This window comes from Chelonus insularis, unplaced genomic scaffold (genome assembly GCF_013357705.1).
Source record: "Chelonus insularis isolate UGA/USDA-ARS -01 unplaced genomic scaffold, ASM1335770v1 contig_80_pilon, whole genome shotgun sequence".
Lineage (NCBI taxonomy): Eukaryota > Metazoa > Arthropoda > Insecta > Hymenoptera > Braconidae > Chelonus > Chelonus insularis.
Window position 1 is genome coordinate 127,130 of NW_023276764.1, and position 13,024 is coordinate 140,153.

The 13,024-nt window shown below is 29.5% G+C and overlaps 2 protein-coding genes across 2 annotated transcripts; both read left to right on the forward strand.

The window, feature by feature from the left end:
- The first annotated feature begins 214 nt into the window (after positions 1 to 214).
- On the forward strand, positions 215 to 1,382 carry LOC118071386 (uncharacterized). The gene is made up of 3 exons (XM_035090527.1): positions 215 to 554; positions 701 to 850; positions 1,040 to 1,382. The coding sequence occupies exons 1-3, from the start codon at positions 413 to 415 to the stop codon at positions 1,315 to 1,317; spliced, it is 570 nt and encodes a 189-aa protein (XP_034946418.1). The 5' UTR covers positions 215 to 412; the 3' UTR covers positions 1,318 to 1,382.
- An 8,975-nt stretch (positions 1,383 to 10,357) lies between these two features.
- On the forward strand, positions 10,358 to 11,481 carry LOC118071391 (uncharacterized). Its single transcript, XM_035090532.1, has 3 exons — positions 10,358 to 10,436; positions 10,500 to 10,965; positions 11,043 to 11,481. Exons 1-3 carry the CDS (start codon positions 10,358 to 10,360, stop codon positions 11,479 to 11,481), a joined length of 984 nt encoding a protein of 327 aa, XP_034946423.1.
- The last annotated feature ends 1,543 nt before the right edge of the window (positions 11,482 to 13,024 follow it).

A 13,024-nucleotide genomic window follows, 5' to 3' on the forward strand; every position in this document is an offset into this window, starting at 1 on the left:
TTTAGAGTAGAATGCAATAATTTAAAGTCTCTTGTATATTAAAAATATTTTACTTACTGTGATTATCAATTTAACCAACGGAGCTTTAAATGTATGTTAAAAAAAATTTCGAAAATAAAACTTTTACATCAATATTAGAAAATTAAAATTGCTTAATTAATAAAAAAAAATTCGTTTATATAAACATATAATTACTTGATCAATAATGCTCTGATATTATAAATAAAAGAAATATTTATTAGAACTGAATAACAATATTCCTGATGAAGACGAGTCATATGGAAGTGATTATGACGTGATATAAGTGAATTCAATGATATTGACATAAGTCATTCAAGTCAAATCGACAAAGATTTTATGGATGAAGTTTTAAGTGAATCAATATATCATGAAACCCCTTCAATGATATCTGATGAAAACACCTTCAAAAAAAAAGTCATCTCTAATTAATGATGAAGTTTTTACGTGTCAAACGTTATGTGATACTAGTGATAATGAGAATTCTATAAATAATTGTGATGTGTCATCACAAGTCATCGATGCTACAGATAAAGGTAAAATTTCATTATTGACGTATTTGATAGTAATAACTATCCTGACTACTTATTCATGATCATGATCATAATTTTTATAAATATCTCAATAATATCAATTCCGCAAATACTCGTTTAATAAGATCCTGATAATTTTCAAATATTAGCTGATGATAGAGCTCATTCTCTACAAGAAAAGACATTTCCATTAAGTGATGAATTGCCTTCACCTGAACAAATGAGAAATGCTAGTAGCATGAGAGATTGTGATTCTAGTTATGATGTGTCGTTGCCAATGATCGATACTGAAGATGAAGGTAAAGTTTTGAAATTATGTTGATTAGTTACAATTACAAGTATAGAAACTCTTCATTATTGAATAAATTGTTAATATGAAAAAACATTTATTAATACTGTTAATTAAGAACTTTTTATCAAACTAAACGACATTATAAAATAATTAATTTTACATTAAAGTCTAAAGTTCAGGTTTTTAATTACTCCAGATTACGTGCCAACGAGTGAGGTCAGTCAACAGAATAAACAGGATGTAATAATTGAGCCAAATAATGAGTCAGTTGTTATTCCTGATCCATCTATTTCTTCTGGTGCAAGAAATCCAGAAGAAATGTATGTAGTACCATTAGGTGACAAAAAGAGACGAGACTTCTGTTACTATTGCCATACTTTCCTATCTGTAATTAGTCGACATGTAGAATTGAAGCATAAAGACCAACCAGAGGTAAAAGCATTTGCAATGATGCCTAAAGGTAAAATTGCGTAAATTCGCATAGCATGTGAATAGATCAACACATAGAGACCAGAATATTGATCATTAGTCTTTGTAGATCTACGATAATCATACTCCAACTTGAATATTTGATTAATTATGTAAGAAATAATATTTAAATTCTATTTTAAAATTTATAAACTTGAAAATTTATTCAAAGAATATTTTTATATTATCAAGTTGTCATCGAAAAATTCAATTTATTCTGCTAAAATCGTTTTAAATTCTACACTGATTTATTACAATTGTATAGTATGACAAACTATAAACTTTGTAAAATGATTACATAAATTATAAACCATTTAATATATAATAACACGTTATTGTTGACAAATAATATGATAAGAATGATGAACAGATTAAACATGTGCCTCTCTATGTATGTGATCATCAACTGCAAAATTGAGATCAATGGTATTTTAACGTACATCATGATTTATTTAGGTGATGCAGAAAGGAAAAAAATTATCGATACGCTTCGAAAGAATGGGAATTATGTTTTCAATACTAATACACAATATAACGATGGAGAATTACTAGTTAGTCATCGGCCTAATAAAAAGTGGACTAATAATGCTACTGACTATGTAGTTTGCCACAATTGTCGCGGTTATTATACAAAATTAGGAATATTCAAACATCAAAAACTCTGCATAAACGGACACAGTAAAAATAATCTAAGTTATAGTAAGATTATTATAGTAAGTTAGAGTATACTATCAAGAAAAATTGCTGGACGTTTACATTGCGTAGCAAATAGACAGTTAAGTGATGTTGTTTTTCCTCCTCTACGAGATGACGAAGTTACAAGATTAATTCGAATTGACGAACTATTAATAATTTTTGCTAACAAGTTATGTATGAGATATACCAATCAACATCAGCATGCGATGATACGGGCACGATTAAGGCTAATGGGTCGACTTCTTCGTACATTAAAGTAGGATAAAGAACTTGGAATTGATGATTCTGCATCAATCTTTAGTCCAAAATATTATGATGATCTTATCAATGCAATAAATAAAGTATGTGGATATAATGAAGAGACAAATGATTGGGAATCACCATCTAATATTTCAACTTATGGGATATATTTGAAGAAAATTGGCGAATGTTTGATCGTTGAATTAATAAAAAGAGAGGATTCAGACAGACGTCAAAAAGTTAAGGATTTTTTAACTGTTCATGAAAAAGAATATCATTGCCGACACAATAAATTAGCTCTTGAAAAAGTAGCGCAGAATAATCGTCGTAATAAAAAACCTCTTCCACTTGATGATGATATTAGCAAATTTTACAAGTATCGTGAATCTCAATGGATTATAAGCTACGATTCATTAAAAGAAGAGTACAATTTTAAAGCTTGGCTCACTTTACTACAAATGACACTACTTCTTTTGATGTTATTTAATCGTCGTCGCAGAGGAGAAATGGAACAATTACCAATTGCAGATTTTCAATATGAAAATTTTGCTGCTGAACAAAATGATAATCTATTAAATACTTTGTCAGATGAAGATCAAGTACTAGCAAAAAAATATGTTCGTCTGATAACCCGTGGAAAACAATCACGAGACGTACCAGTAATAATTTCTATGGAAATGGTGAAGTTATAGAGTTATTATTGAGCTATAGAAAACACGCAAATGTACACGATGAAAATCCATTCGTATTTGGTATTCCTGGTTTTCATAATGGAGATTACAGTCTTCTAGACACATGCGATCTGATCAGAAAATTTCCAGTCAAGTGTGGTGCAAAATATCCAGATAGACTTCGTGGAACAGCATTTAGAAAACACTTTGCAAACTAAATGTGATTCACTTGAAGTTGATGAAAGTAGAATCGTAGATGTTGCTAATCATATGGGACATCATGAAAATATTTATCGTAATATATACCGTGAAACGACACTTCGTCGAGATTTGTGTGAAGTGTCAAAGTTATTAGAAAGAACTGTTGGTCTAAGTGGCAGAAGTTCAGCAGAAGAGTTAAACGAAGATTCTGAGGATAAAGAATATGTTCATGATGAAGATGAACATGATGAGTCCACTATTAATGATAATTCACTTAGCCAAAGAAGATTACAAACGAGCAGGAACAAAAGCAAAAAGAACCGTCGTCAACAAAAGTCAGTAGTTAACAGATCTTTATCGAACAATGACAAATCATTTTCTTCAAATAATCAGAATTCAAAACATCATAAGAAACGTAATTCTGGATGTTCTCCCAACACATCTAATGTAGGATCAACTGCGGATAAAAGTATTTATTTTTCATGATATTGTAATGTAGTATAAATTCTAACTAGTAGGTAAGATCGATAATATTTTTAATTTACAGAAAAATTTAGAAAACGTAGATGGACTGATATGGAGAAAAGTATTGTTTTCGTAACAGTCAAAGATCATATAAAACGAAGAAAACTTCCTTTAGCATTATCAATAAGACAGGTTATCAATGATAATGAATGTATAACCCGTACCGAAGCTCATTTCAGAACTTGGATAAGTTGCCAGTTTCAAGCTGTACGTGAGAAATATTAAATGTTCAAGATTGCAAATTCTGTTCAACATGTAGCACAATAGAAATGTTCATCTAGTTTTCTTTGTAATTATGGAATGCTTTATACTATTTTTATTTGTTTTTAGCTATTATTTTGCAATAATATAAATTATAAGCATAATGATAGGAGTTGTTGTACCAACATTTTAACTATAAGGAATGTAGATTGAGCGAACAAACATTTCATTTGTTGTTATTTTATATAAAAGCAATTATGATTTATAAACAAATTCTATAGAGAAGAGGCTCTTAATAATAACATGAATTATTATTGTCTCAATCATAATGTTTGATTATTCTATATAAATGGATGTTATGTAATTGATACACGTTTTTCTTTTTCATATTTTATGTAATTAATATTATTAATTAACCTTAATAAAAAATTAGTGAACAACAAATAAAAAATATTATATGTGAAATTTTGCTTAGTTTTTTCCATTTATTGTATTTTCATAATAAATTGTTTCAACTCCTATTAGATGATTGAACTTAATCTGTTGTATCTTAGTGCACGTCAAATTCTTTAAATTCCTCGTACAGCTGACTTTCATTTAGTAATTTTATTGTATTCATTCATAAATTTATACACACTTGCCAACTGATCTCGAGGTTTGGTGACAGTCACTGGACTTCCATATCAATGAGATTTGTGATGTTACCATAGCTTTTTAACAGATAAAATTTTATTAATTTTAGAAACCATTAGTGATTTAATATATGATTATAAGTGATTCAGATGATGAGTAATTCAAGATAGTATCATTTTGACTAGACGAGTATTCTACAGAGAAGTTGGATATTTGAATATTCTTAAGTTTTATGTATTTTTTGTCAAAAGTTTTCAATAATTTTCTATCTATACATACAATCCAACTGTTGTCGAGGTTTGGTGACAGTTACCAAACTTCCATATTAATACTATTCGTGATGTCACCATGACTTTTATATCAAACTAGCAGATTCCCGCGACTTCGTCCGCGAATAAGCCGATTCCAAAAACCTATTGCTATGTGATAGGATTAATGAAAAAAATAACATATGCGTGAGTATTCATAATAAAAGGTAATAATGCGAATTCTATCGTAAGACTTCATTCCAGTTTCTTTACAACAAATTATATATTACAAACAATAGAAGTGGGTTTACATTCTTTTTACACAGTGAGCAACGTTGATTCAGCAGAGGAAAGTATTTTTCGTTAAATAAACTTGAACACGATGCATAGATTCCATTATCAATTGTTTATAACGAATGAGGTAAGTAATAACGAAAGAAATAGGTTCCCATTCGTTAGACACGGTTAGTAACTTTATTCTAGTGTAAGAAAAAATTTTCCGTTGGAAGAGCTCAAATAAATTGAATAGAACCCATTTCTCATTTTTTAAAACGAATTAAATTGTTATAAACAAAAGGAGTATGCTAACATACATTTTACATGGTTTGTAACAAAAACATGGTTAATTTCAGCAAAAAAAAAAATTTTCCGTTAGAAGAGTTCAAATACATTAAATAGATCCCGTTTTCAATTGTTTATAACAAATTCAATCGTTAAAAACAAAAATAGTACACTTTTATGCATTGTACATGGTTTGTAGCTTTATTTTAGCAAAAGAAAAAATTACGCGTTGAAATAACTCAAATATGTTGTATAGAACCCGTTTTCAATTGTTTCTAACGAATTTAATTGTTATAAACAATTTACATAAACAAAAAGTAGCCTATAATCTTTCTGACAACGCCCTCTACATGTGTGCAGAATTTGGTCGCAATCGAACAAGCCGTTTTGGAGATTAGCGCGGATAGACAGACAGATAGACAGACAGACACCAGAAATTTATATAGTAGTATATAGATAAAATTTTGCTTGATTTTAGAAATTGTAAGTAATTGACTAGTTTATGCAACACTTAGTATTATAGGACGAAACAATAGACTAATTTGAGTTTCATGCTTTTCTTTAAAAAAAAATGAAACATGATTATGACAAAAAAAAAATCGCAACTATAATATCAAAAATCATTTCCAATATCCAGAACAATCAATGGCGTAAGTCGTAGCGAGTCTGGATTCAAACGGGGATATTGAGGTTCGATTCTGGGTCACTGCAATTTTTTTTTTCCTGTAATTCCGTCGTAATTATTGCATTTGTACTATTTTTGAAATTTATTCAATCTAAAGAGCAAATTTTTCCTCCAGTATATTTATTTATGCAGTTCTTTTACTATCACATTCGGTTTTTTAAGTGCAACACGAAATTAATACGCTTATTCTCGTATTCTAATTGGAGAGACTCCCACTCATCAATTTAATCATTCTTCAGTAATAAAGCATAAAGATGAATATATAAAAATTTGAAACTATGTTACTATTTAACTAATAGAAAAAATCTTTCAGTATCGATCAATATGACATACTTACAACTCATAATAATGAATTGATTAAGCTAAGTTTTAAATAGCAAATTTGTGGTTTGAATGACTCAATTTCAGATACGTATTGCTTTGTTATGGAATTAAAATACAAGTAGTAAATCGATATGTATTGAAAATGGATAGAAAAAATTCGAATTTGTTTCACAAATCTCGTTTTCAATTGTTCATAACAAATTCAATTGTTATAAACAATTCACATCAACAAAAAGTAGCCTATGTCACTCCTGACATTTTCCTGTTAATGTCTGCAATGTTTTATCAAAATCGGTTCAGCCGTTTCCGAGATTACCCCAGACAGACAGGCAGACACTCTAATTTTATTTATATAGAAGATAACAAGAAAGAAAATCATCAAAAGAGAATAAAACAATTTAATTAATTGTAAAAAGTACAAAAATTGATAACTCTTATGATTTACATAACAGATATTCCTTTTCCCTAATCGTATCGACTTTATTGTTGTATTTTAGAGTTTCTTTCATTGATAGATATCAATGATTTTTCATTTACACATACTTTCTAAGTGTCCTCGACATTTGGTGACAGTCACCAAATTTCCACATGAGTACTAATCATGATTTCCTGACTAAACTACCAGGCTTATATTTAAGTGACGCTTTCCAGGTACTCAAGTAACCCCAGAGAATACTTTTCGTGCAACAGATGTACATATAAAAAAAGTCACCAAACTTCCGCTTACACGTATATACATATATATATATATATATATATATATATGTATGTATACATATATGTATGTACAAAGTGTTCTTTCAAGGCATTATAAAAATACAATGGTTATTTGGCAAACTTTTGTATTCTTTGAGGACTGTCCTCAAATTATAGCCATAGAGAAAGTATTTTTTAAAGACAAGTCTCCGGAATATCTATTGAATATATGTGTATGAAACTTTAATAGAATAGATGGTTCGAGACAAGATTTTATGCTAAAAAATTATTTTGTAGAGTAGCACTTTCTTTTTCAATACAAGTAAGGCAAATTTCATAAATATAAAAAATTAATCGTGATTGGAGCAAAAAAATATAAAAACAATTGAAAATATCAGTGCTCTTCAGTGGTCTGGGTGCGACCCGAAAGGTCCACACGACTAACTTCCTAGTGGAAAAAATAAAAAAACAATTTGAATAGAACCTGTTTCCATTTTTTATAACTAATGGAATTGTTGTAAACGAAATGAGTCTGTCTCTATTCATTTGATATCGTTAAAAGTACTCATATATATAGAATAGATCTCTATTTTTATTGTTTATAACAATTCAAAACTTAATTTAAATATTACTATGATCAATAATTACTTGTTAGTACCGATGTTCAATTGTTATGAACACAATTCCATATTATTGACAATTATTATTGACTATTATAGCGTCTTCAATGCTGTTTTCTCAATCCTGACACGAGTTTAAAATACTTTCATTGCTGATATTGTTTTTTAAATTTTTTTCTTTCGATGAAATATTGTCATCATATATCCATACAAGTATTCAAATCATTTAATATTCATATTTCTGCAATGATCTCCAAATTTTGTCTAAAAAATGGTATAACTTATAAATTGCAAAATTCAAGTAATTTCCTTTTTTCCAGTTTTTTGATTCTGCCAAAAAAATGGCTCTACCGATTTTCCTGAAAACATTCTCAGTTCTAGATTACGTAATTACGCGTCGAATGCAATCGGTCCCACATCGATATCATTTTTTGTTCTCGAGATATTTGAGGCGAAAAATAATTCCGAACGCACATACACACACAGACGTCTACGTAAAAATTATCGTATTCAACTCTGGGGACCTTAAAACGTCGAGATATGTCAAAAGTAGCGATTCACAAAATCGGACCCATTACTATAACCTCCCCATTGGGAAGTTGAAAACTTTTAAAGATTTAAAATTCGTCATCGTTAATTATACAAATTCGCCTATCATTCTGTACCACTGGATAGCAGTGATCGACTTTATTGTATGTAATTTCGATTTCCCAGCCTATATTTTGATAATACTTTTTATTAGATTATACATACATACATTTAATCAATGCCTTGTCTGCAAAGGATCTTTGATGTTTCATCGGGAAATAACATGGACATGTGTGTACGGAGAATCTTTGGCTAGTACAACCGATGATTGTTGTGCGGACTTGCATGGTATATTTTGAGGACCGTCCTCAAATTATTCCTATGCTGAAAGTATTTTTTGAAGACAAGTCACCAAAATATCTATTCAATATACACGTATACAAATGTATATACTTTTGGAGCAATGAATAGTTTTGGACTTGAATTCTTCGGATTTTTCGATGATTAGTTGTTTATTAATATTATAAATCCCCCTCTAATGGAAAAGAGACTTTCCGCGCTGGTATGACGAAGAAGTCATTTCTTACTCAGTATTGATGAAAAGAAAAAAAAGGTGCACATTTTAAATGATAAAAGAAAAAGCAATTGTTTAGAAAATTAATATCAAATTTATCCTTTCTAATTTAATCATCATATTTTTTTTATGGAATTGAATTGAACCAATTTATTTTTATTTCTATAAAATAAAATCTTTCAGTGGTAAATATAGTAAAAAATGGCTCAATCGCCTTTGTATTTTTAGTATTTAACTTCAAATTCCAGCTCCTTTTAATAGTTTTCAATATTAAAAAAATATAAAATAATTAGAATTAAACTCGTTATGAATAAATGAAAAGAAATAAAATTCTGTGTGCATGTGTATACGAAAAATCATTGGCAGGTACAACCTATGATTATTGTGCGAACTTGCTTGGTATATTTTGAGGACCGTCCTCAAATTATTCCTATGCTGAATGTATTTTTTGTAGACAAGTCACCAAAATACAAGTGAGTGCATATTTTCAATAATAGAAGTAAAGGTAATTATTGCGAAAATTTATTCACTTGAAATACACATTTCGTATAACTATAGAAATATTGAAAACAAACGAATCTCCTAAGCGCTCAGTGTTTTGATAACGACGTTACGGAGGCATCGGATTGTTGATGTTGGTAGAAAATTCGTAGAATTGACGCACGAGCTATATTTTAACGTATTTTATTTTTAACGGTCATTTTTAACGTTCAGTTTTCTTTGTGAAGTGATTGAGAGAGGATCGTTATTGCTAATCATTTATTTCTCATAATATCTTATATTGTGCATCGTGTGCTGGACAGAAATCTCCTTTAACACCAGAAATATCGCTGTTAGGGGCGTGGCTTATTTATAACTCCGTTGATAATTAATAAAAAATTCTCGTTTAACGTTTAAGTGAAAGCTCATGATATAATACTACCTATTAAATATAAAATCATAATATGTAGCAATTATAAAGATATTTGCATATAAAGATGCGTTGATGACGTCATACAAAATTTTTCGTGTATAGAGTATAGTCGGTAGCCTCAGCGCTCATGGGGGAAAGAGCGCGCTAGTGAGAAAGAGAGAGAGAGGGAAAAGGTGAATGTGCACTTGGCGCCGAGTATCTACCGCTACTCTGGATATAATCGGTAGCCTCGGCGCTAGTGTTCCCAGCCGTCACATAAATATAGTATATGTCACATCAATCTATCTTGATGTACTATGTACTCCAAACAGTACTTATGTGACACTGATGTACTATAATTCGATTATTTTTGCATATTTAAAATACAAAAAATATACACATGAAAAATTATACATAGAAAAATACAGTATTCATATGTGTTCATATATTATTTTATTTTTGACTTTTTATCACTGGGAAGCGCTCCTATCTCGAAGAATAAATGCAGCTAACTTCACTCAATATGAAAATAAAATATTTTAATTATCGATGTAGGTCATTTTTTAATTCGAGGTGTTGGTTAGTTTTACAATGATAACAGTTTCTGGAATGGCATCAAAATGTAAATATAAATTACAAAACTAGTTTAGTTAATTAATTTATTTTTATAACCAGTCAAATACCAAAAAGTATATTTATGAGTAATAAAAATAATCTAAAGAGTAAAATATCAAAGTTAGCTACGAAGAAAATGGAATCTTCTGTTGAAAACAGATCTCCGAATGCCTCCTGTAATTCACAACCTAAAAAATCAACCAAGACTGTTCGACGTAAACAAAAATTTAGGAATTAGTGGTTATCAGAAAGTGATTTCAGTACTTGGCTTATCCCAGATAAACCAGATACTTACAAAGCTACATGTATTTTATGTAAAACTTCCATGAAGGCTAAAATATGTGTAATTCGAACCCATGCCAAAGGTCAAACTCACATGCGAAATATTAGTGGCACTAAGAAGCAAACTCCCATCACTACTTTTACAGAATCTAATATTAATAATAACTCTAACAACTCGGTACATAGAGCTGAGATAAAATTGTGTGGTTTTTTATCAAAACATAATCTTTCATTTAAAATCATGGATCATCTTGGTCTATTATTGAAAAGTTGCTTTCCTGATTCACAAATCACTCAAAAAATTCAAATGAAAAGTACTAAATCTTCTGCTATTGTTAAGAATGTCATTGTCGTATCTAAAAAAGAATATTTAGCTAACAAATTGAAGAATAATAAATTCAGTATACTTGTTGATGAATCAACTGATATATCAGCAATTAAAGCACTGTGTATTGTTATGAGGTAATAAGAACTTTTTTTTCACTGTCTCTTTAATTATAACTTATTGGAATATGTATTTATAAATTTTTCAATTTCAGATTTTATGATTGTGAAGCTAGTAAAATTGTTAGCCGTTTTTGGGACCTCTGCCAAGCCTTCAGTGACACTAATCTGGTTGATGCAGCAACTGCAGAACATCTTTTCAATATTGTGAAATTATCATTTGATGAATATCAAATCCCCTACTCCAATATCATTGGTTTCGCTTCGGATGGTTGCAATACAATGATGGGGTGTAATAATTCAGTTGCCACCAGATTTCAAGATTTATGTCCTAATATATGCATTTTTAAATGCATATGTCATTTTTTGCACCTTTGTGCAAGTACTGATTGCAAACAACTACCCAGACAATCTGAAGATTTGGCACGTGATGTTTTCAACTTGTTAAGTGCAAGTGCTAAACGACAATTTGAGTTGAAAGAGTTTCAAGAGTTCTTAGACGTTGAAGTACACAAGATTTTACACCCTTCTTAAACTTGATGGTTATCATCATCATCATTAGTTTTAAGATTACTAGAACAATGGACAGCATTACAAACATATTTTACTGATCAAGTATATGAAGCTAAACTACATGGAGATGGAACAATATTAAATTATCTGAATAACCCGGTTGTGAAGTTATATTATTTATTTTTAAAATGGGTTTTACCAAGGTTCACTACTTTGAATGAAATTTTTCAATCTGAAAAACCAATGATAACTTCTATGTATAATGCTGTTAAAATTACTTACCTAGAGCTACTACAAAGTTACATGCAATCAGATTATATCAGCCAAACTTCATTAGCTGATATTAATCCAACTGATAAAACTAGATTTTTATAATCTACTCGAATATATGCAGGCGTTGATGTGATTAATTTTTTTAGTTCTCCTGAATTTAATGAGAGCATGAAAGAAGATTTTTTCAATGGTTGTATAATGTTTTTAAGCACTGGCTGTAATGAAATCAAGTCTCGTTTTGATTTCGGTAATGCTCTAGTACAAAAATAAAATGTACTGCAACCTTCACTGCATCCAAAGCGATGGATCGAAGAACAAGAAACGACACACCATCACTTATGCCTTTAATGCAACTACTACCACGTATTGTAACACCGAATGATTACCAAGATGTTGACAATGAATGGCGACGATTTCCTAACTTTGAACTACCTCGTTATATGAGTATAGGATGATCCAGATATTTTTTGGAACAAATTATTCAAGAATAATTCTGAAGATAACAGGGCTTCTATCTTATCAACGAAAATATGATTGTATTGATTATGAACCAAGCAAGACTGAGTTTAGTCGAATGACCGCTGCAATACTTTATCCTCCTAAATTAGGTGGAAAAAAAACTTATTCTGAAAGAAATTGTGATAGCAATTTGAGAGAAAATAGGAATGAGAGTGATGAAAATGACTTTGATAATGTTATTATGCCAAATAAATTATATCGATTCTATTCAAGAAGAAAATAAGCCTGTTCATTCAATTAAACAAAAAATTAGAAAATAAAAATAAATATTTATTTTTGAATAATTACGTTATCAGTATTGGAAAGTTTAAAAATTGCAGTTTAAATGTTGAATCATATAATAATCTTGCTTTTCTTTATATTTTCTATTGTATAAGATGAATAACATAACAAATATCAATAAATAACTTTGTATTCAATAATGTTTTTGTGATTTTTAATATTATCATCCTTTTTCTATACATTTTTATCCCTTTTTCATATATTTTTATTATTCATGTGTACATTAACTAATATCTATAGCTTAAAAAAAAAAAAATTCATTGATAACTTGATATTGTGTATAAAAAAAAGTTTAAAAGTACGTTAAAAATCATTTTATTATTTCAAATTACTTGGAATGTAGATTTTTCTTCTATTTTTTATCTAATTTCGATGTGTAACATAATTTCGAGGCCCGTACTATAATTCTACGGCCCTGGTCACATAATATAGCTTCAAAAATCTGGTAACACTGCTCGGCGCGAAATAGCGCGCTAGTGAGAAAGAGGGA

What these genes read in the sequence shown, in the direction of transcription:
- LOC118071391 (XM_035090532.1), top strand. Translation starts at nt 10,358, where the DNA reads ATGGAATCTTCTGTTGAAAACAGATCTCCGAATGCCTCCTGTAATTCA. An exon ending in ATCAACCAAGACTGTTCGAC is followed by an intron (nt 10,437 to 10,499) that starts GTAAACAAAAAT and finishes GGCTTATCCCAG; the next exon opens with ATAAACCAGATACTTACAAA. An exon ending in GCACTGTGTATTGTTATGAG is followed by an intron (nt 10,966 to 11,042) that starts GTAATAAGAACT and finishes TTTCAATTTCAG; the next exon opens with ATTTTATGATTGTGAAGCTA.
- LOC118071386 (XM_035090527.1), top strand. Translation starts at nt 413, where the DNA reads ATGAAAACACCTTCAAAAAAAAAGTCATCTCTAATTAATGATGAAGTT. An exon ending in CATCGATGCTACAGATAAAG is followed by an intron (nt 555 to 700) that starts GTAAAATTTCAT and finishes TTCAAATATTAG; the next exon opens with CTGATGATAGAGCTCATTCT. An exon ending in GATCGATACTGAAGATGAAG is followed by an intron (nt 851 to 1,039) that starts GTAAAGTTTTGA and finishes TAATTACTCCAG; the next exon opens with ATTACGTGCCAACGAGTGAG.